Source organism: Cnephaeus nilssonii (genome assembly GCF_951640355.1).
Source record: "Cnephaeus nilssonii genome assembly, chromosome: 12".
In the NCBI taxonomy this organism is placed as follows: Eukaryota; Metazoa; Chordata; class Mammalia; order Chiroptera; family Vespertilionidae; genus Cnephaeus; species Cnephaeus nilssonii.
This window is the reverse complement of record NC_137083.1, coordinates 9292292-9313751: the sequence shown is the minus strand read 5'-3', so window position 1 is coordinate 9313751 and position 21460 is coordinate 9292292. Positions and strand designations below refer to the sequence as shown.

Genomic DNA, 21460 nt, shown 5'->3' with positions numbered 1-21460 from the left:
ACAAGAAATAATAATTTGGAAATATTGGGGGACCAGGCGGGAGCCCAACTCAAAAGGAAGGACTCCACTTGGGCTCAGGCCTTGCCATCCTTTTATTCAATTTGGGATACACCTATAGCCCTTAGGCAGGCAATTTCCAGTAATAGGCAGACTAACTTATCAGTAAGGATTTACAGGACTGTCTGGTGGGGAAGTTGCTTCAGCTACCCTTGTCTCAACTACACAGTGGGTGAATAGCTCTGACCTTTGCCAGGGCCCAAGGGTCAACCTTGTCCACACCTCTCTGCTAGTGAAGGCTGTTTCCCACAGTTTTCCACCCAAGAGTTGGAAATCACAGAACATTTGGAATTGGGCTTCAGAATCTCCTGCTCCCTGGGGTAGTATGTCTTTCTCTTCTCTCCGACCAGCCAGCAAGGGAAGAATATGTTCTAGAAGCAAAGCTACATGGAACTTGGTTACATTTGAGGCCAAAAGAGAAGTCCATTTCTCATTCTATAAGAAACTAGACTTCTATAAGGCCAGTTCTTAGCCTTTAGACTAATATGTATGAAGGTTTCGGGGCCATACGGGGCTCTGTGGAGGGAGCTATGTCTTGCTAGAGATCCCTTGTCCTCTGTCCCTCACGCCTCTATCAAGGAAAATACCTCATTTGACTAAACAAAATCCCTCCCCGCTATTCCCTCCGTCCTGTCCAAGATCAGCCTCCATTTCCAGTGTACTCACTCCAAGTCTGTTTTTTTTTTAAATAAAATCAACATATTTTTTTCACTTCTGTTTGTTTTTGCCCAGAAGCCGTTGACATTTCCCTCCAGTGAGTCATACTATGGAAGCATTTCGAAGTGACCTCCTTAATGAATGCTTCTTTTCCTGGGGGAGATGGGCCATTGGTAAATGACAGCTGTCCCAATATGTCACTGCATAGCATGTGGGGAATTTAATAAAGAAACGCCATGGCACATGCCACCAAAGCCATGTGGTGGATGAATGTACAGAAACATAGCCTCCTGCAGCTTTCCCTGGCTCCTCTGAGACAAGATGGGAAAACTAAGCATGGTCCTTAGGGGTTTATTCAAGTCAGATGGATGTGGGAGTCAGTCCTTCATTACAGGAATCATTTGAGAATTCAGATTTTACAACAAAATAATTGAACAGTCAGAGGTAGGAGGTAAAAGTAAGAGGAGAGGAGGCAGATGCAGGTGTGCCCAGAGCCTCGCTGTCCCCCCAGCACACTGCTGCTCACCATCCAGGCCTTGGTTGTGCTAGTCTTTGCCTCTGCAAAGTCTCCAGCCTTCTTCCTCCCTCCTTCTCCTGGGAGTAATAATTATGAGCTCTCAAATTGCTTTGTCCCTTCCTTCCTGCAAGCAGGTGGCACTCTGGGATTACAGTTATCACCGTGGCCACCCACCTTCCCTTCACACAGCCCCCTCCTCCCACTAGAGAGTCTTGAGGGGGAGGGAGTGGGCTAAATTCGTCTCTGACTTTAGCACCAAGAACAGGTCCAGTCACACAGGAGGGTTAATGTAGCCCATCCTCATGGAAGATGGTGACCAGGATGGGGCCAGGGACCCAGGGACTTTCTGTTCATCTGAGTTTTCTATTCTCTTTACACAACATCCTCCACACACTCCTCAATTCTCTCAGATGCTTACTTCCTTTATCCCCTTTTATTCATGTAAGAAAACTTAAAAGGAGCAGTGAAAATTACTAGATGTGCAAGTGAGTTTTGGTTATAAATATTCCTTGGGGAATGAGGGAAGTTACCAATGTGGATTCCTGCTGCTCATCTAAATGTGGAGGCTGCTTCAGTCTTGACTGAGCCTTGACTTCCTCACGTGGTGAATGTTTGTTGGCTCCTGACTGCCCAGTGGCATCCAGGCCCTCTTTCCTCTAGTCACACACCCCGGGGCATTTGGGGGAGGGTAATTGTCTCTCTTCATTGAGTGCAGTCGGTGGTGCTGAGTTCAAGGCAACCCACCCTCCCTTAGCCTGGCATGAGTTGTCAGTGGTTACCACTGGGTACGGTGTGGGGTTGGGGGCAGGAGGGGGAGAAGGTTCACTTAATTTTTGCAATGTACAATTTGCAAATTAAAGATTTAAGAAGAAAAGATTGAGATTTACCCAAAAGGTCTGGCTGTATACAACGAATCTTCCTGTGAAATCCATTTGAACAGCAGCCAGAGGCCAGGCCTCTCCCGAGCACAGAGCCCGGGGGGATGCAGAAGGCCCCACGTCACACTCCTGAACTTGCCAAAAATCCCTTTAGAATGATTGAGCAGATGTCTTTCCTTGGGCTCAAGCGGATATAAACCATCACGGCCTGCTTTCAATTCCTTGGTTTCAGTGTCTTTGGGGCAACGAAATCCATCACTTTCAGGTTGACTTTCTGAATGTTTTTTAAATCTTCACAATGATTACAGCAATGACCGTTACCGTGTGCAGGAAAACGTCAGCACATCTGTGCTGGGAGCCGCATTTCATCCCCGGGCACAAACTTCCCGTGAGGCCGGAGTGGAACCAGCCTCCTGTCATCTTCGCAGCCAGCCTGGCCGGCCTGCAGTCAGCCCCCAGAGGCTCATCATGGAGCAGGAACTAGTTTCTGAGCTTAGAACCAGAGGCTTACCTGGCATAAAGACCCATACCACCACGGCCCACACGTCATCAGCAGTACCAGTAGGTAGGGGTCCTGCCATTCCCACAAAGAAAGAGAATGCCGGATTTTCCGAAGTAAATTGGGGGCACGTCAAGCCGTTGGTCACCGGACCTCAGTTCTTGGTTTCTGGCCTGTGGATCAGGTGTTGGGTGGCATGAGAAAAGACAACTTTAGAGCTTCACACCAATAGATAATTAAATGAAAGCTCTCGGTATTTTCCAGAAAGTCACACTTCCAATTTAAATGAGCTCCTCTAGGATGGGGCAGATACTGGGTCTAGAAGTTTCTAAGAATCTGGTTTACACAACTTTCAAAATGAAGCACATTTTTCATGATGGTGCACACCCAAGCCCCCCGGGGGGGGGGTGTTGGGGGGGTGCGGGTCACTGATGTCACTGATACTGACCCGTTGATGTCATCAGGTGAGAGAGAGCTTCAGGGTCGGGAGGCAGTGTCCTCCTCCTCCGTGGGAAGAGTGTGGGGTTTGAGGAGAGGCACCTTGTTTTGCATGGGCACTGGCTCTGACATTGGCTGTAGAAGCCCAGGCAAGTCTCTACATCTATGAAGTTCCATGACCTCATCTGTGAAAGGGGGAAACCATCTACCTGGTGATGTTTGGTGGACATGTGGCACATTTTAGGGACTTTAAAAGGATATTATTACCTCTGATTTCACAGAATCAGGTATTTACACCTGAAATGAACCCCGAGGGAAGGCTGGTTTCACCGTGTGGGAGCAGCCTCTCAGAGGTCAAGGCTGAGCCTTCTAGACCTTCCCCATGGGCCTCCCAGCAGACAGCCCATTGCAATAGGAGCACTTTTCTGCCTCTTTGCAATTGCAACCCCAAGGTCAAATCGGCTCCCTGGGCCTGGCCTCAGCACAATGCAGAAACAGCATTCAGCTTACTGCCCTGCTTACTGCACAGTGGAGTTGGGAGACCAGTGCTGACCTTGCTTCTAATTCCAGATTCCACAAAATTCTAAATGTCTCTGGTCACAGCCAACATGTGGTCAGACTCTCCCTCTCTTACCTCCTCTAACCCCTCCTTTTCTCAAATTTCTGGCATCCTCACCTCTACTGCCTGGCCGCTCAGGGACCCAAGCATTCTCCTTCGGGCACTCTGCCAAGCAGACAGTCCCTCCGGGCCTGTCCTCAGGGCTCTGCTTCCTCACACAATGAGCCAAAGGGCAGTTTTCTCAGATTCTGGGGCCAGATTTCGTTTTGTTACACATGTACATGTACACATACAGTTGTATAAAATATAAACACAAAACTGTATGAAAATCAAAATAGACTTTGAAAATAAAGTCTACTTTCCATCCATGCCTATAACACCCAATCCCTTCTCCCTTATTGCTATTAGTTTTTATTTATCTTTCTAAAGACACACTATTCTGGGCCAGCAGGCATGTCTCAGCAGTTGAGCATTGACCTGTGAACCAGGAGGTCATAGGTCATTCCTGGTCAGGGCACATGTCCATGTTGTGGGCTCAATCCCTAGTGTAGGGCGTGCAGGAGGCAGAAGATTAATGATTGTCTCTCACCATTGAGGTTTCCGTCTCTCTCTCCCTTTCCCTTCTCTCTCTGAAATAAATAAAAATGTATTTTAAAAAAGACACTTTATTCTTTACACATAATAATATTCCTCCCTTCCTCCCTCCCTTCCTTCATCTTTACTTTCCTTCTAAATGAAAGTATATTATATTGTTAGTACAAATGTTAAGGCCACTTAAATTCAGCTCTATGCTTAGGAGCCTTTTAAACAGCAAAATCACCAGCAGAAAGCAAAAATGTGAAAAATGTGGCACTAAGTGTACCAAAAAAAGGCTCTGTTCCCAGTAGGAGAGCTGCCATGAGAAGGCAGAGTGTGACCTCACTTGACCTCAGCTGACAACATGCACATGGATGGCTCAATGTTTTTGTCATTCTACACATGTTTCTGGATGACACAAGTATTGATTTGGGTTTTACAAATACATTTTCAGCAAATAGGTGAATACACATATGGAATCCATGAATAATGAAGGTTGACTATATCATGTCGTGGCATCCTTTTAAAATAGGTCCTATTACAATGCATGCGAACCCCAGCAATCCCCTCTCCTGGCTACCTTCTCTGAGACTCTGGGAGGCTAGTACAGCAAAGGCCTTATCCAAAGACATCAGTGCATGTATGACATACCTGGAGCTAAATCCCAGGTCTCCCAGGCACAGCTGGTACCCTTTCTACCACATATTTGTGGGACCAAATACAACTGTTTTAACTTGCTGATGGGGCTCTATGTAAACGTCTTTGCATACTCCATCCCACTCCAGTGTGGTTTTTTCCCCCCCTGCAATAATTAAAGCTGCTTTTGATCAGAATGTTTGACTTGATGATTTGTAGTCGATGGGCCCAATGAAATATGTGTATAAAAAAACCCCAAAGGAAGATCAAAACCTGAATGAAATAAGACACAAAATGAAATATTAAAAGAACCCAATAAAATATCTGCAGCAAGAACAAGCTTTGACTTTTTAAATTTAGTTCTCCAGAGAGCCAAAGCATAGATGGGTAATAGGAGAGGGTAACGATGTGAAAAAAACTAAACACGCTGTAGAATTTCAAAAATATGAGCACATGCTGCGTAAGTAGGAAAGATGGGCCCAGATGTGATATTTTAGTTGGAAAATTACTAATGTATGCTATTTATAAATACATATATTTTGATGCCAGATTATCTCAAGTTGTTTTGGTATTTCAACAATTATACAAAATTAGGTCATTGTTTATTTGCCTAACAGATGTACAGAATTTACAACCCAAGTTGGAAATGGCTCAAAAGTAATGTAGCTGGCCGGCTGGTAAATGTGTACACTTCAAATGAACCAATAAATTAAAGAGAAAAAAAAGGAAAGGCAAAGATTCAGTCTGATCTCTAAGATCCTGTGCTTATCATCAATTGGTACATCATTGCTTTTGTGTTAGAAATTTGTTTCAAGGAATTCCAAGCTACCTTTCATGCTAAGACTTTCTACATTCCAGAATCTCTTCCCCACCAGTGTTATAATTTCACCCGTTTCTTTGGGGTGAAAATTCAGCTACTCTTATCCAAATAATATTCACCCAACACCTGCATACGTGTGATCTGAAGAAACTCTATTATTTACAGAACAAGATGTTGTTACAGCTCTATTCATTTATTGTACTTTTAACATACTCTTAGGAGAAATTAAAAATTCCTATTCAAGTTCCCAACATCCCATTTATCCATATGTATCTGAATCAGTGCCTCAGAATCCATTCTTTCCACCTTTTCAGTTAAAAGATGTAATCCTCACTCATCCACAGCATTTCCTGAAAGTTAATTTTGTAATGAAACACAACAGAACCTCACTTGTCATTTCAAGGGTAATTTTTATTGATGAGAAATATTTTGCAGATAGAAAAAGACAGCTTTCTTATTTGTATGACATTTTCCATTTTGAAAATTTTCTTATTAAAGATTCCAACCCTTGACGTACTGTTTGAGAAAAGCAGCTTATCCATCAATAAGGATCCCACCCTTTATCAAAAATGAATCGATTGATCATGTCGAAAGATCTCAGAGGCTGGTCATAGGGTAAAATGTGTCCTCCGCCTCGAACAATGACCTGAAAGGAGAAAAAGAAAAGAAAAATAGAAATGTTGAGAAATGCATATTCTAAATAAATGGAAAGTTTTGATTCAGATTGAAGTATTCTGAAAGCTTACATGAACACAGAACATATTCTAGAAATTCATGCCTTGGGCTTTCCCAATGTCTTCCCTTTGACAGCTTCAATAAGAGATACTTTAAGGTGGGAAAGTTTTGAAGTTGTGTAGTTATTTAATTTTACACAAATTTGGGTTCATCATTACTTTGCATAAAACTGGAAAATTTCTCCTTGTCTTTCTCCACTTGGGAGGGAGCTAAGAGCTGTCTGCTCTCCCCTACCCTCCGCTGAGCTATAATTCTTACCTGGTTAGGCCCTGACGTGGGGAGACACACCCAGGTCAGCTCTGTCTGCAACTGGGCAGAGAAATGTACCCAATTTCACCCTTCAGTAATCTGGTCCACCTGACCCTCACACTGAGCTGTACCTTCCCCATTAGCCTTTACTATTAATAAAGGGGACATTGTCATTATCCAAAAAAAAGTAAAGCAAAAAATCCTTGCCACCTGAAATTTTAAAAGGCCATTTTTTTGAGCAGCATAGAGTTTGAACATTCTCCGCCCCCCTGCCTTGATTATGAAAAAAATTTTAAACATACAGCAAATTTGAAAGATTTCCACATGCATCATTTAGATTCTCTCATTAACACCCACGTTACTCATTTTCTCGCATAAGGATCCCACTATTTATGTATTAATCCACCTTATTTTTTGACACATTTCAAAGTCAAGTGGAGGTATCAGTACACTTTCTCCCAAATTGTGTGCAATATAAACACACAATAGCATGCAGACTCACCACGTTTGGATAACAGTGGACACCTGTGAGCCCTCTCAGGATGTAAAAAACATTCTTAAAACATCTAGTTGAGGTGAATTCAGACCCACACATGGACCTACAAAGGGTCCGCCCTTGTGCTAGGGTCCCCCCTGACAAAAGGGGACCAGTCTCTACACTCGGAAAGCCTCGAGGTCCAGCCAATGTCCCAAACAGAGGACAGGGAGGCCTGCATGACTCAATTCCCAACAGGAAAGGGCTGACACTGAGTGTCAGGAGGCCACACGCAGGAGAGACCAACGTGGCCTGTGCTGTCCTATGGGACGTGGACAGCATAGGGGTTAGTAGCGGATGGCGGGAGTGATGTTGTTACAGCTCTATTCATTTATTGTACTTTTAACACACGCAGTACAAGCATCACATTAGTAAGTTCTAGCTGTTGAATCACACCCAGCAATTAACAGCCACTTTGACAAGGCCCTTCTGAAGAGGCTGGGCTCATTTTACCTGCTTCAGCCTGGGGTGAACTGAGGCAGAAAAAGATACACATATATTACATAGTGCCTTTATGATATGAACCCCCTAAGCCACCACCGTACACGCACCCTTGCTGTGAGGTCAGAGGAATCAACATGGCTGGATGAATTAGACTTTGCAGCTCTCCAAGCTGTGCACCCACAAATGATGAGAGCGCATTCACACCGGCTCAGTCGAGGTGGTGGCTGAGCTCTTTGGAGCTATACGATGGCTTGTCCGAGCCACACAATTGCAAGTGAGAGAATTAGCTGGAACCCTGGCTTCCGATGCAAACACCAGTGTTTTAAATCAAATCATTGTACTGGTACCACAATTCCTTACTCGTGGGCCAAACTTTACAGCTTAGTCACAGAACATTTCACCCACTTCTCAACAGCCCGTGGAGGTAGGTGAGGGAAGGAGACCACCACTACAGGCATGAGATTGCACCTACTCCTGCTATGCAATTGGAAACACCTGCTTTACGTTACACTCCATCGGGGGTCCGCTGTGCCCGGCTGCAGTGACGGCGGGGCCCACCGACCACGCATGTTCAGGCTTGCGTCTGGAAACGCACCGTGTCCCACTCTGTCACAGACTGAAAGCAAACAGATGTGTGACAAGGGCTCCTGCAGATGACTCTAAAGGAAAACTTTTGCTGCCCCCACACTCTCAGGGTACAATTCTCTTCCTGTAAATTCCCATCCAAATCTCTGGCCTTGGCAGGAATCCAATGAGTGATTTTTATGCAACTTCAGCTCGGCAGAGGACACTTAATGAAGTCATGTTTGTGACAAAACCCAGCTGCTTCAACTGGAAATGAGTTTGGCAGCCGTGGTCCAGAACAGCAATAAACCGAATACCCCAGAGCCAAGGTCATCCTATGTCCAGGGCCAGCCTGCAGCTAATGGGGACAGCACAGTGTGGTAAGGCCCGGGCTCAGGGGAGTGAGGGCATCGGAACGTGACTCCGGGCACGGCAAGCTGTGACTTTGGCCGGGTAACTGAACCCTCTAAGCCTCAGTTTCTTTGTACGACGGGGAAAGAAGTATCACCACTGGGGACAGTTGTGAACTGTGTGAGAAATTAATGGACTCACGTCCATGGGACACTGAGGACAATGTGTGACCTGGGGAGATACTCAAGAAATATTAGTCACCGTCGTTATTCTCCTAACAATTATCCTTATTCAAAATGCAGCATCAAAATGCTTGTATCAACGACCCTCGAATATTGTCTTCCCACGTTAACATCAACAATCTTGGTTGAAGGAAGTTGTTTAAAACTTGAACGTGCATAATGACTCCTGAGTTGGCTGAGTGGACTCCTGGGCCCTGCCTGTCAAGGGTCCAATTCTGAAGGGCTGGGGCGAGGCCTAAGCATGGGCATCTCTAACACTTCCAAGGGAATGCTGATGCTGTTGGTCCAGAGACTCCTCTGTGAGAACTACTGACAGTGATGGGCAACCTTTTGAGCTTGGTGTGTCAAACTTCGCCAAAAAACTGAGCATAACTCAGGTAGTGTGTCACTTTGAGGAAAAAACTAACTCCAAGACTCTAGTCGCAAATGTTTCATCCTCAGGAGCAGCAAATGTTTCATCCTCGGCATGCGGCCGCGTGTCATCAGAAATGGCTACGCGTGTCAGTGCTGACACGCGTGTCATAGGTTCGCCATCACTGGTTTAGAAGAACCATTTCTATCCTGTGACAGATCAGGCAATTCTCTATTTACTTCGTGGGAGACTACAAACAGAGATTTGTATGAGGCCATTTCCATCTAGGGAGCCTTGAGATTAATCTTGTCACATTTAAATAGGTGATCACAGCCCTGTCACATCTTGTTGCACACCTTAAAAACTATGCATGACCTCCCTTAGTGTATTTCTTCCTGATGGTCTGCTCTCTCCTGGTCCTCCCCCCCCCCCCCCCCCGCCACCGACACACACACACACCATGTCCATGATAATCATAATCATGTGGTCAGGAAGGGACGACACAGCTGGGTATTATAATTCTTATTCTCAGAGACCTGCCTGACCCCAGTCCAATGCTGAGCTGCCATATGGAATGACCAAGCGCCATGAAAAAGGGTGTCGTTAAGACGGGGAAGGAAAGCTCTTGCAGGAGCCACGGCTTTTTCACTTGCCGCATATTCTCAAAGGGTGCTTGCTCTCCAGCACACTCACAGCCAGCATGCCGCCCATGTCAGCCTCAGGAATAAATGTATGCGTGCTGACATAGCGCCTCTGTTGTTTTCAGCCACGCCGCTCCCCACTCACAGATCGAGGGCACAGGCCACTCCACAGTTTTTAGGTGTGCAACAAGATGTGACAGCGCTGTGATCACCTATTTAAATGTGACAAGATTCATCTCAAGCCTCCCTGGATGGAAATGGCCTCATCACCAGAAACTGTACGTCTGGGCTGTTTCCACACTGGAGCCGAAACCGCCGGACTCATGTGTTCCAGATGTTCCAGGGGTCGCAAACATGTCATGGGTTTTAAAAGGGTTCTATAAAACAACGTTAAAACCTCAATTCACTTTGTGTTTTAGAAAACTGTACAATTCTGCCCGGAACTAGAAACATGGACTCAGCAGTAAAGGATTTCCCAGTCGTACCTTTGTAGGGGACAAAATATAGAGGGAAATTCCCAGTGGGCATGTGGATGTGGATTGTCGGGGCTTGCTTGGGAGTCTTGGAGGAAACAGATCACTGGACAGATTGTGGAGGGTGGGTGAGGGGAGGGGAGCATCGCAGACAGAGGAAACTGTGTGTGCAAGCATTAGGGCACGGGACTCATGGCACGTGCCATGCCTTAACCTGCAGTGGTTCCATTTATGAAGGCATAGAGGGAAAACAGAGGGAGGGTGAACAAGTAACCCTGTGTGACATGCTGCTGAGATGCATCGACCTTACCTGATGGGATGTGTGTGTGTTAAAATACACATGACATAAAATAAAATGACCATTCTAAGCATTTGACAGTGACCAGTTCAGTAGCATTTAGTGCATTCACAATGCTGTGCAGCCTCGCCCCTATCTAGCTGCAGAATGTTCTCATTGCAAAGGAGGACCCATTACCATTAGGCATCGCTCCCTCTCCCCTCTCCCAGCCAGTACCTGGCAGTCACTGCTCAGCTTTCTGTCTCTATGGGTTTACCTAACCTAGAGGATGACATATGGTTCAGGTAGGGACACGCTCAGATGTGCATTATAGAAAGATGACTGAGCATGTGCTGAGGAATGAAATGATACTGGGGCAAGTGAGGCGACTAGCTGTTCAGGTGAGAAGTGATGTAGATTCATAGCACAGGTGATGAGAAGGGGAAAGAAAAGAGGGATATTGGGGTGGAAGCAGTGAAATTAGTGATTAATTATATATAAAGCTGAAATGAAAGCAGCCCCCCTAAGCCACGCAGACATGTTCCCCACTTCAGGCTTTTTTTGCAAGGGATGTTGACATTGACCAAGACAGAAGAAAAGAAGCCCCTGGGAGATGCAGGCTGAGGAGGCAGGCAACAGCACAGATTTATAGTTCTTGTTTGTCACGATGGAATGATGGAGACACAAGAGAACCTTGTTTGTTATGGCTTCTGACTTATACTACATTCTTTTACTATTTTTTATTTCATTGCACATTTATGAAATCTTACCTGTTAGCTTTCAGAAACGACCCATACATAGAAATAAAATAAATATGCGCTCAAATAAAAAATACACTAAAATGTAAAGGTACTTGGGAAGGAGAATTAAAAACAAGCCAAAGCTTGTTAGCAGCCACCTCCCAACAAAGAATGAGGCAAGTCACTTAAAAAAAAATACACAAAAAACAAAGCAGAAATCGAGGCTCACAGTTACTCCCATGATACTCAGGGACAACTGATGAGATTTACAACTCTACACCTCTAGTGTAGCAAGTGATCATTAAATAGGAGGGGGAAGGCTGCTTTCGCTCACCGACATGTGCCCCTTGCCGTGGTACACATTCTTAGAGTAGTCAGTAATTACTTTTGGTATTGCTTTACAGTTCCCAAAGGGCCTCCCAGAGGCACCATCTTGCTTAATCAGTTGCAACAATATTGTAATTTAGGATTTCCACTTCTGCCTATGTCACAATAGCGTGTGTCCCACCAGCTCACTCCGTAAGAGCATGCCATTCGGCCTGCTGGTGAAGAGCATACACTCAGGGTCCAGCAGTCTGGCTTTAAGCCCAGCTCTGTGACTTTGGCCAGGGACTTAACTGCCTCTACTTTCTCATCTGTAAAATGAAGTTAACATATGGGTGACCAGTTGTCCCAGTTTGCCCAGGAGTGAGGGGCTCCTGGAAACACAGGCGTCTCAGTGCTAAAAACTGGAAAGTGCAAGGCAAGCCAGGATGGTTGCTCACTCTAAGGATATTTAACCTTTTGTGGAGATTCAAAGGAAGAATGCATATAGAATGCCACATGGCATTCAGCCCACAGGTATGGATTAAGCTTGAATCATGTGCTGTATAGACAAATAATAAGCACTCAAGCAGTGGTCATCATGCTACTATTGACTGACTTTTTATGGTCAAAGGAATAGTTTTCCATTTAAGAGTGGAGGAAGAGCATATGTTATAACTAGAGGCCTGGTGCACGAAATCCCAGCATGGGTAGGGTCCCTAGACCTGGCTGGAGATCAGGGCCCATCAGGTTCCCCACCTCCGCACCTCCCCACCTCCTCCTTCCCTTGCTTCTTCAGCGCCCCACCGCTGCCGCTGGTTGCCCATCATGTTCCATGCTGCCCCCTGGTGGTCAGCGTGCATCATAGCAACCGATCGAACTCCCGATGGGACACTTTGCATATTAGCCTTTTATATATATAGATAGTAATAACTACAAAATGCATTACTATACTTTTTCAGAAAGAAAAGATGATAAAATATTCTTCAGGAGGGGGGTATTTCTCTTCCAGGCTTCTTTCATTTCCATGCGATGAGTCCCTCCTTCCCATGGGCAAGGTCCCAGTGATGGTAAGAAAGCAGCTTGAACATGAGCTCTAGCCTCTGTCAATAGACTTGACTTAACTACTGAGAGTGAGTTTTAGCCCTACGTCTGCCAACACCAGGATCCGCCCCATCCTTTCCCTCCACCCCCTTCCGCCACATTCAATGCCAAACACCCTCTTCTCCCCACACAGAAATGTCAAGCGAGCAAGACCTTACTTGTCTTAGCAGAATGAGAGAAAGCTGTTCTGTCTTTTTTCCCTTTTAAGAACCCACTTAACAACAAAAGGATTTGATGCAATTAAAAAGTAATAGAAACTCCACTTCCTCCGTGTCCAGTTTTATATTTGACAGTCACAAGAGGGTAAAAAGCACAGCCCAGGTCATTAATGGCCCTTCCTCAGCATCTGGCTTTGCGATCTGCATTCATAGTTTTTCTTTGAGGACAGACTGAGTGGGAGGAGAGGGCAGAGGGGCGGCAGGGAATGCTCTAATGGCAGTGTCCTGACGACCGAGAGCCTCACTCACTCGCCACTTCTGGGTAACATGGAAGCCAGAGCCAGCCAGCCTGCTAATACTGTGTCTCCTGCAGACATGGCAGGTTGGCTTCACAGTGGAGTGCGGGGCTCTCGCACCTGTGCACATCGCTGCCCCGCTCCACACCCAGGACGTCGCCTTGGTAGCTTGAACCCAGCCATGGTGGGCGTATTCCCACCAGGGAAACTGACAGCCACTACAGATCAGCATCTCTTCCCTCCCAACCCCGTTCACCCTCAGGCCACTGGTTCTCTGACGTTTTGGCTCTACTGGGGAAAGATGAAATATTTGGGCATTCTTTCTCAAAATAAATCAAAGAAACATCCACCCAAATGGGTAAATTAATGACCCTTCCTCAGTATCTAGCTTTACAATCTGCATTCGTGGGCCGAAATGTCTCTGACACCTTGGCTCAGGAAATCAGACAGGCCGGGTTGCAAGAACCTGCAGGAAGGCGAGAAGGCCCTGCCGCCTGTGCCCAACCCTGCGCCCCCACTTAGTTCCAGTGAAATTGGCAAGAGTCCTTGAAGGCCACACCACCGGGTTCCAGGGAACTTCCGCTGGTGTCAGAGCCCCTGAGACACTCCAGAGAGGGTCTGTTTGGGACAACTGACCAGACAGGGCTTCCAGGTTTCACTGTGTTCCTGACCCACAGCCTAAGGGGACCCCGGACCTGCAAATGTCCCCAGGTTCCAGGGATTTCGGATACAGAACATGCCAAGGGTACAGCATTTTCATGATGCCATTACTTGAAAGAAAACAAGTCCACAGTTTTTACTGCCAAAGCAAAGATGGCACAGAGCAAAACAGGGCCCTTAGTCCAGGGGACAATGGGACTGTCTTAACATAACTTTGTTTTGTTTTGTCCCCCTGTCCATTTCTCTACCCCACTCCACCCTCCACCTTGTTAACTCTCCGGCTCTGTTTAACATCCCCACAAGCGATTTCGTGACTCGGCCTACACTTCCTTAAATTAAACAACAAAAAAGCCACTGTTTCAAAAGCAAACCCAATTCCTTCTTTGTCCCTCAAATAGTATAAATTTTTAAAACCCATCCTCCCTGTGTGGATAATACTTTAGATGTGAAACTTCTTCGTATTTATTCACTTCCCATAATGAAATGGTTCTCTGTGAAATTTCAATAGAGTATTAAAGACCACTCAACGGCTAAGAGAAGATTATGCATCATTGCCTAGCAGCTATACCTCAGGAAATAGATCTGCTACCCAATTTATGTTTTAAATAATACAATAAATCAGCTCCCTGAGAATTAGCTAAGTGCATATTTGGGTAGCTTAATTTAGAAGCATTCTTTTCATGCGAATAAGTCCTCTCTAATGAAAAAGAACCACATAAACCAAGAGGACTCTTGGCAAATAATCAGAGTAAAATTGGGAGTTGCTATTGTTTATTATTCCCTTTGTTTTCAGGAAGCAAGCTGTGTCCTTTTCTAAGGAAAGGAAAATAAATCAAATACCAAGGATTCAATATTTTAAAAGGAGATGACACTGCAGTCAGCCCCTGAGATAATGAAACTTTTGCACCATCTTCCATAAATTGGTTTCCCAGGATGCTTCCCCTCACTCCCCCTATGTCACACAGAAAGGAAATAGTCTTCAGCTGACATCAGCAGTGCATCCTTTGGCTCGGAGTGGATTGTTTTGAACTATTCATTATCTCCGCATGTCTAGTCTGTTTCCTAGAAGACATTGTGGTGTGTACAATTGGGGAGTGACAATAGCATTCCTTGAGAATTGTAGTACACACACACGCACACACACACACATACACACTGTGGGAACCATGCCAGGTCCCCGGATAATCAAGGCCAGTGGGAGCTCAGAGGCCTTGTTATCAATACACCAGAATGGCCAAGGGCCGCTCTGGGCATGACTCTGAGCCTGGGAATCCTATTCCGGCCAAGATACCATGAGCGGGTGCAAGGATACACGGTACACTGTGCCCTTCAGTAGCCAGTATGATTGATGTAACTATTGGCATGAAGCCTTCTTTGTCTAAATAGTGTAAAAGTCGGTTACTGATCAGCTAGTTGGCTGGAGTAGGCTGGAGTCAGCTGGGGATGGAGTGAGAAGTCTGCTAGAGCGAGCAGCTGGGCAGGAGAGACAGAGGAAGCTGCTGAGCCGGAGAGCTCAGGTGCCGCTATGATGTGAGGCGGCGAGCACAGGAGGCAGCGTGCGGCTGCTCAGATAATAGCTGTGGGTACAGAGACTGAGGCTGCTTTCTGGGAAACATATATGTTCACCAGCCGGTGTCTGGCTGCCTGCTGTATGGACTTTGCTGTGAGGACTGTTCTTGTCTGATGGCTATGTGGCCACTGGTTTCAGCAATAAACTCATTCTTATACACCCACAGCCTCTCATGGCTTCTCCGTCTAAGGCCTGGCGTCTTAGGAGGTCCAGCCCCAGGCAGAGGGGCTCGGACCCAACACCTGCTGTCTGGTGAGCGGAAGATAAAGGAGGCACTTGGACTAAGTTCCCAACAATTAGTACAGTGGGCAGGGTTCAAGCAGGAACCAGCCCTGGTATAGTCGGATAGGAGAATTTAGAAGAATACATGGACTCAGAGATACTCACAGCCACTCAGAGCCAGTCAGAGCATCAGAGCTCATGCAGGGCTCTTGCTACTGGCTCCGACACACACACACACACACACACACACACACACACACACACACACACACACAGAGAGAGAGAGAGAGAGAGAGAGAGAGAGAGAGAGAATTAAAACCAAACTGGCCCCTGCCTCATGCCTGTGCCCTTCTCTCTCTCTCTAATTTGTTGAACATTTACTGAGTGCCAGGATCTGTGCTAAGGGCTTGCTACCAACAGAAAGCACACATCTTTCCTGTCCTCAAGGAGCTCGGTGTGAAACGGGAGGAAGGTGGCTACAGAGTTAAAAGAAACCCCAGTGTGGTCCCTGCCATGGGAAAGTGACCCAGAGAGGACAGGGAGGCATTCTGGGAGAAGGGCTTCCCCCAGGTGATGCTGCAGCTTAGCTTTGGAAGGCCATGGAGGCTCCCGGGCAGCCAGTCAGATGAGGAGAAAGGGCCTTATGAGGAGGAGGGCGGGCATCCCATGGAAACTGCTGGCTGACAAAACAGCAGGGTGTGTTTGGAAAGTTATAAGGCGTTTTGTTTTCTTTTTCAAAATTCTAATTGGGAAAAAGGGAGAGTGAGAAGTCAAGTTGGGGAAAGAAGCCGAGGCCAGATCAGCCATCATCACCGTTCCGGTAAAGAGCTTGGACTTGGTTCTGCAGGTAGCAGAGTCAGTGAGAGGTTTTAAACAAGGGAAAACACGACCAGACTTGCTTTTCGGAAAAAGCACAGAGAGGAGGGGAGATTGGAGAGGAGGGAGACTAGTTAAGACCAGCTACGGAGGCCCTTGTAAAAGGCAAAACATTTAAACAACTTAAAACACATATTTAGAGAGTTGTTCAATAGCAGCTCTTAAAACTTGTGCCTTTTCTTAAAACACCACAGGGAGAAACTGTTTTAGTTTAGAATTTATAATGTGGGGTAGCCATCATTTTTTTTTCTAGTGTCTCCAAAATGCTGTATAAAATCAGTGTTTTTCTTTTTAAGTAATTCTGTGTGGTTTCTGCATCGAGCACTGGGAAATGAATCAAGCCATGGCAATGGGAAGAGAAGGATATTGGAAAGCAGATGTGAGAAATGCTAGCTAAGGGACTGGGTGAGTAATATTTGCCAATTACAATTTTTCTTAATTTTCTGGTAAGACTCATAGCAAAGCAACTTCTAAATAACTTCCCTTCCTTGTTGTTTTAATGGAAAAGTAATGGAAGTGAGGGGCCTTGTGCTGTGTCGGAAAAATGCTCAGGTCCTTCTCCCAAATGGTCTGCAAATCCACGATGTAAGTTGAAATCTGTCTATTTTATCTAGTTGCTTCTTATACTGAGCCACTGTGGGCGAGTGGAAGTAAAAAGATGCCAAAAGAATACATTTCTGACTTTTTTTTTTAAAGCTGGATATTTTGGTAGCCAACCTCAGCTCAGGACATCCTGAAAGAAAAATGCCCCTGCAAAACCAAAGCAGCACCAACACTTAGACATGACATGTTCATTGCCCCCTGTCACTGTGCGTGGATGCTGGGCTCAGTCTGATGATAGCCAGAGAGGAAGACGGGAAAGACAGCAAGAGAAGAAGGCCAACCATGAGTGTTAGACATGGGAAGGACATTAATCCCCTCTTCAACTGAAGCCCGAGGGAAAGATGACTAGAGACAAGTCCAAGCTTTGATGATACGGTGGAATAACCAGAATTCTTACACATTACTGGCAAGAATACATCAATTTGGAAAACAAGTTGGCATTATCTTATGAAGCTGAAGATGCTCCAATCCTGTAAACTCATCAATTCCACCGCTGGGCAATATTCTTACAGAAACTCTTACACACAGGGCACAAGGAGACATGTGCAAGAATGTTCACAGCAGCAAAATTTGTAGTTGCAGAAAACTGGGAAGAACCCAAATGTCCAGTAGCAGTGGAATGGACAGAGAATATAAGCATACAATAGAATACTATGCAGCAATGAAAAAGGATGAGGCACAACTGCACATACCAACATGGGTGAATCTCACAAAGGCTTGTATAGCAAAAGTATGTTATTGCAAAATACATACAGAGCAATCACTCTAAAATTAAACATAAAAAGTATCATTTATGGAGATATCTGTTTATGGAGATGCATATCTGTAGTAAAACTATTAATTTTTAAAAAGGGCAAAAGGATGGTGAAAACAAAACCTAGAGCAGTGAGGAAAGGGGATGGGATTGGGGAGGGCAAACTCACGGTAATGTTGCATTTCTTAAACTAGCTGGCTAAGTCTAAGGCTGTTCATTTACCACTGTTTGTTTGCTTTTGCACAAGTATTATACATATTCTTTGGCTATTACTCAATTTTTTAATTTAAGAAAAGAAAAGCCACCTCCTAATGCTGCCAACTCACAAAAAAATAAAATCTTTAAGAAATTTAACATGTTCTCTGCTGTGCTGTTTTCTTCTGGCCAACCCAGAGATGATGAGATGGGCCGTCAGCCTAAAAGCTAAGCGGGAGGAGATAGAGAAGCAATTGAATGGAAACAAAGGCAACCTTGGGAAGTCCCCTTCTGGAAAGCAGCTCTAAGGAGACAGAGCTGCTGCCAGACTCTAAACCTTGGGACTCCGGTTGCTGCATAAAAAAATAAATGTTAGGAACAAAAACAAACACCCACATCTCCATGCTGGACAGCAGAAGAGCAAGTTGCCAAATATTTGACTGGTTTTTTGTGTGTGTGGATTGTTTTTTCTCTCTAAATCTAAACTCCATATTCCGCTTCTTCTCTGTTTCCATATGTTAGAAGCTAAGTCCAGACGGAAAAAACAAAAACAAAAAGGTTGGGTGCTCCATTTATTGTCAACAGGGATGGTTCGGATTATTGTTCAACCAGAAGGAGCTCAGTGCGTTAGAAACATCTCATTACTTGATGTAGCCACTTCTACGTACTATCATTAGACTGCCATGGAGCAAAATGCAGAATACCTCACAGCCCTCTCTACCAGTATTTCTTTCATGTATCAAGAGTTTCCTTATTACAGTGAAGCTGAACCTGGATACAATTACAGTAGGTCCAGCCCTTTCTGGTAAATAATATTCAGTCCATTTCATTATCTGAGCCTTTAAAACACAATATCTCTTAAGGACCCTCTTAGAGGAAGAGCTGCTTGCCCTGTGAAAACAGATTAATGCTGGACATCAATAAAGGCAGTAGGAATAAATATTACATGCTTACTAGGTGCCAGGTAGAGTGTCAAGTAATGTATAAGCATTCTTTCAATTAATCCTAATAATCAATCCTCCCACGAGAGAGGTAGGTGTTAATATTATCCCAACCTCACAGATGAGGAATCTCTTGGCCAGCTTAAGTAATTTGCCCAAGGTCACACAACTAGTAAGTGGTATAACAAGGAGGGAAACCAGGTCTAACATAGTATCTAGCCCTAATCCCTATACTACAAGATCACTGGAGTATGGTGATAGTAGAAGTAGTTAGAGTTGCCATTGAAATACATTAGAAATAAAATTCAAGTCTACGTGATAGCTAAGCTCATAACTTCTCCATCTGGAGTCACCAAAGGTGGTCGGTGGTTCAGGTTGGTGAGGGTCTATAAATTATTTTTAATAATTAAAATAGTGTAAAACATGGGTTCTTGGTCTTTTTGTGCCATGGATTTCTATGGCTGTTGTCTAGTGTAGCCAGGGACACCTCTTGGAATAATGTTTTAAAATGTAATATATATATATATATATATATTACAAATTATATACATATCATTTGTGTAATATGTGTATTATACATATATCTATCTATATAAAAGCCTAAGCAACCATTCAACCATTTGACTAGTAGCTATGACATGCACTGACCACCAGAGAGCAGATGCTCAATGCACAGGCATGAAAACATGGAATAGACTGATGAATCTCAGAGGGAACGGGGGTGGGGGGAGAAAGGGAAGAGATTAATAAAGATCTTATATGTATACTAGAGGCCCGGCACATGGATTCGTGCATCGGTAGGGGTCCCTTGGCCTGGCCTGTGGGGATCCAACATCCCCCAAGGGTCCTGGATTGTGAGAGGGTTCAGGCCAGGCCGAGAGACCCCACCAGTGCACAAATCCGTGCACTGGGCCTCTAGTATATAATAAAATAGATCACACATGAAGCCATTACATTGAAATTATCAATCTAATAAGAAACACATTTGTGATATAGTAATATACATATTTCTATATGAACACATTCAATAACAACTACCAATGGGTCTGATAACTACTGTAATTTTAAAATAGTGATGGCCATAAACATTGTTTCAAGGTATTTGCAATAGCACACATATTTGACATGGAAATACGTCTGCTTTCTAATGGTGACAAAGTCAAAGGCACTGCCAATGCCGCTGTGGTTTGTTGCCTGCACTCATAATGGCAGGAAATGCTAAATTTTAAAATTCATAATGGGAGGAAATGCTTAGAGGTTAGTACAAATAAAGCTGCATTTTTTTTTTCCCTTCTGAGTTCACTGACCCCTTGAATCCTAAGCACAGGCCTGAACCCAGGTTAAGAACCCTTCTTCAATAACCTAACAATCACTTCCTGGAAGTGCTAAGCTTATTCCTGATAAGGCTTCGATGCATTTGAATTCTTGCTTTGACATGGAATTAGTTGTATCCATCCATTATAGCATGTGGCCAATAATTAACATCCAGGAACAAAGAACAAGGACATAAAATCCAGGAACAAGTTCACTGTGACTGGTGGACCACATGTTGCTGAGAACCCTGTGGATGGTGTTTACAGTAGACCATGCTTGATCTAATGGTGTCTGTGTTGGAAATCAACACACATCCACTGCTACCTAAAGACTTTGCATGCGAGGACCACGTTGTTTCAGTATAGGGCAAAAACTCGGCTGGAAAAGGAAGCTAATGTTTTGAATGAATGAAAGAGTTTTTCTACAAGTCTGAATTACCTATGGTCTGTCAGTGTTTTGAGAGAACAAAGGCCACTTATAAACCTACGATGCATGGTGGAGACTGTGGTCTGAAATTTGACTTCAGGTCTTGGCTGAAGATTTCAGAGAAGCAGCGCCACACCAGTAGACACTGTGGACTAGGAGGCACTTTGCTAAATGTGATGCTTCTGCTCAATGGCTGGTTTGTTAAGAGTAAAACTATGTTCTCAGGTTTCTGGTTGGCCTGGAAGTAAATAACATAGGTCATGGTTTAGAAAACACGGTAGGCATCAGAGTGGAAGTTTATCCAAACATAAGCCACGCAGGATTCCTGTAAGATGAAGGCCATTTTAGTACCAATAAAGGGACAAAGCACATACAAAGGACAAAGCTATGTATAAGAATTCCCTAAGACAAATATTGATGCTCAGGTCCTACCTCAGACTAATAAAATCAGAATATCTGGAGACATGGCCTGGGAATATGTATTTGTAAGGGTTGAGACGCACTGATTAAGTTAATGTAGTAGATCAACAATGGTTCCAAATTCTTTGCTATCCTTCCCATCAAGATGAATCTGGCCTTGCTCTGTGATTTGCTATGACCCAGAGACTTTGGAACCCTGGCTTTACAGGGACTGGCATCTTTTGCTTCTTAATTTGGGGGACCAGCCATCATACTGTGAAGGACAGGCCAGGACACTGCATGGTTAGAGGCCATCTGGAGAGAGCCCTGGAGGAGAGGAGTCCATCTTGGATAGACTAGCTTTCACCAAACTCTCAGCTAAATGCATTTGCATGTGTG

The 21460-nt window shown here is 44.7% G+C and overlaps 1 protein-coding gene across 2 annotated transcripts in view; it reads right to left on the bottom strand.

Moving 5' to 3' along the window:
• Positions 1-4549: 4549 nt before the first annotated feature.
• CPVL (carboxypeptidase vitellogenic like) overlaps positions 4550-21460 on the bottom strand; it is a 102178-nt gene continuing 85267 nt past the window's right edge. For both annotated transcript variants that reach the window (XM_079785675.1, XM_079785676.1), the window contains exon 13: positions 4550-6283. In XM_079785675.1, coding sequence (XP_079641801.1) covers positions 6179-6283 — 105 coding nt within the window. In that variant the 3' untranslated portion in view covers positions 4550-6178. The remainder of the gene's footprint in view (positions 6284-21460) is intronic.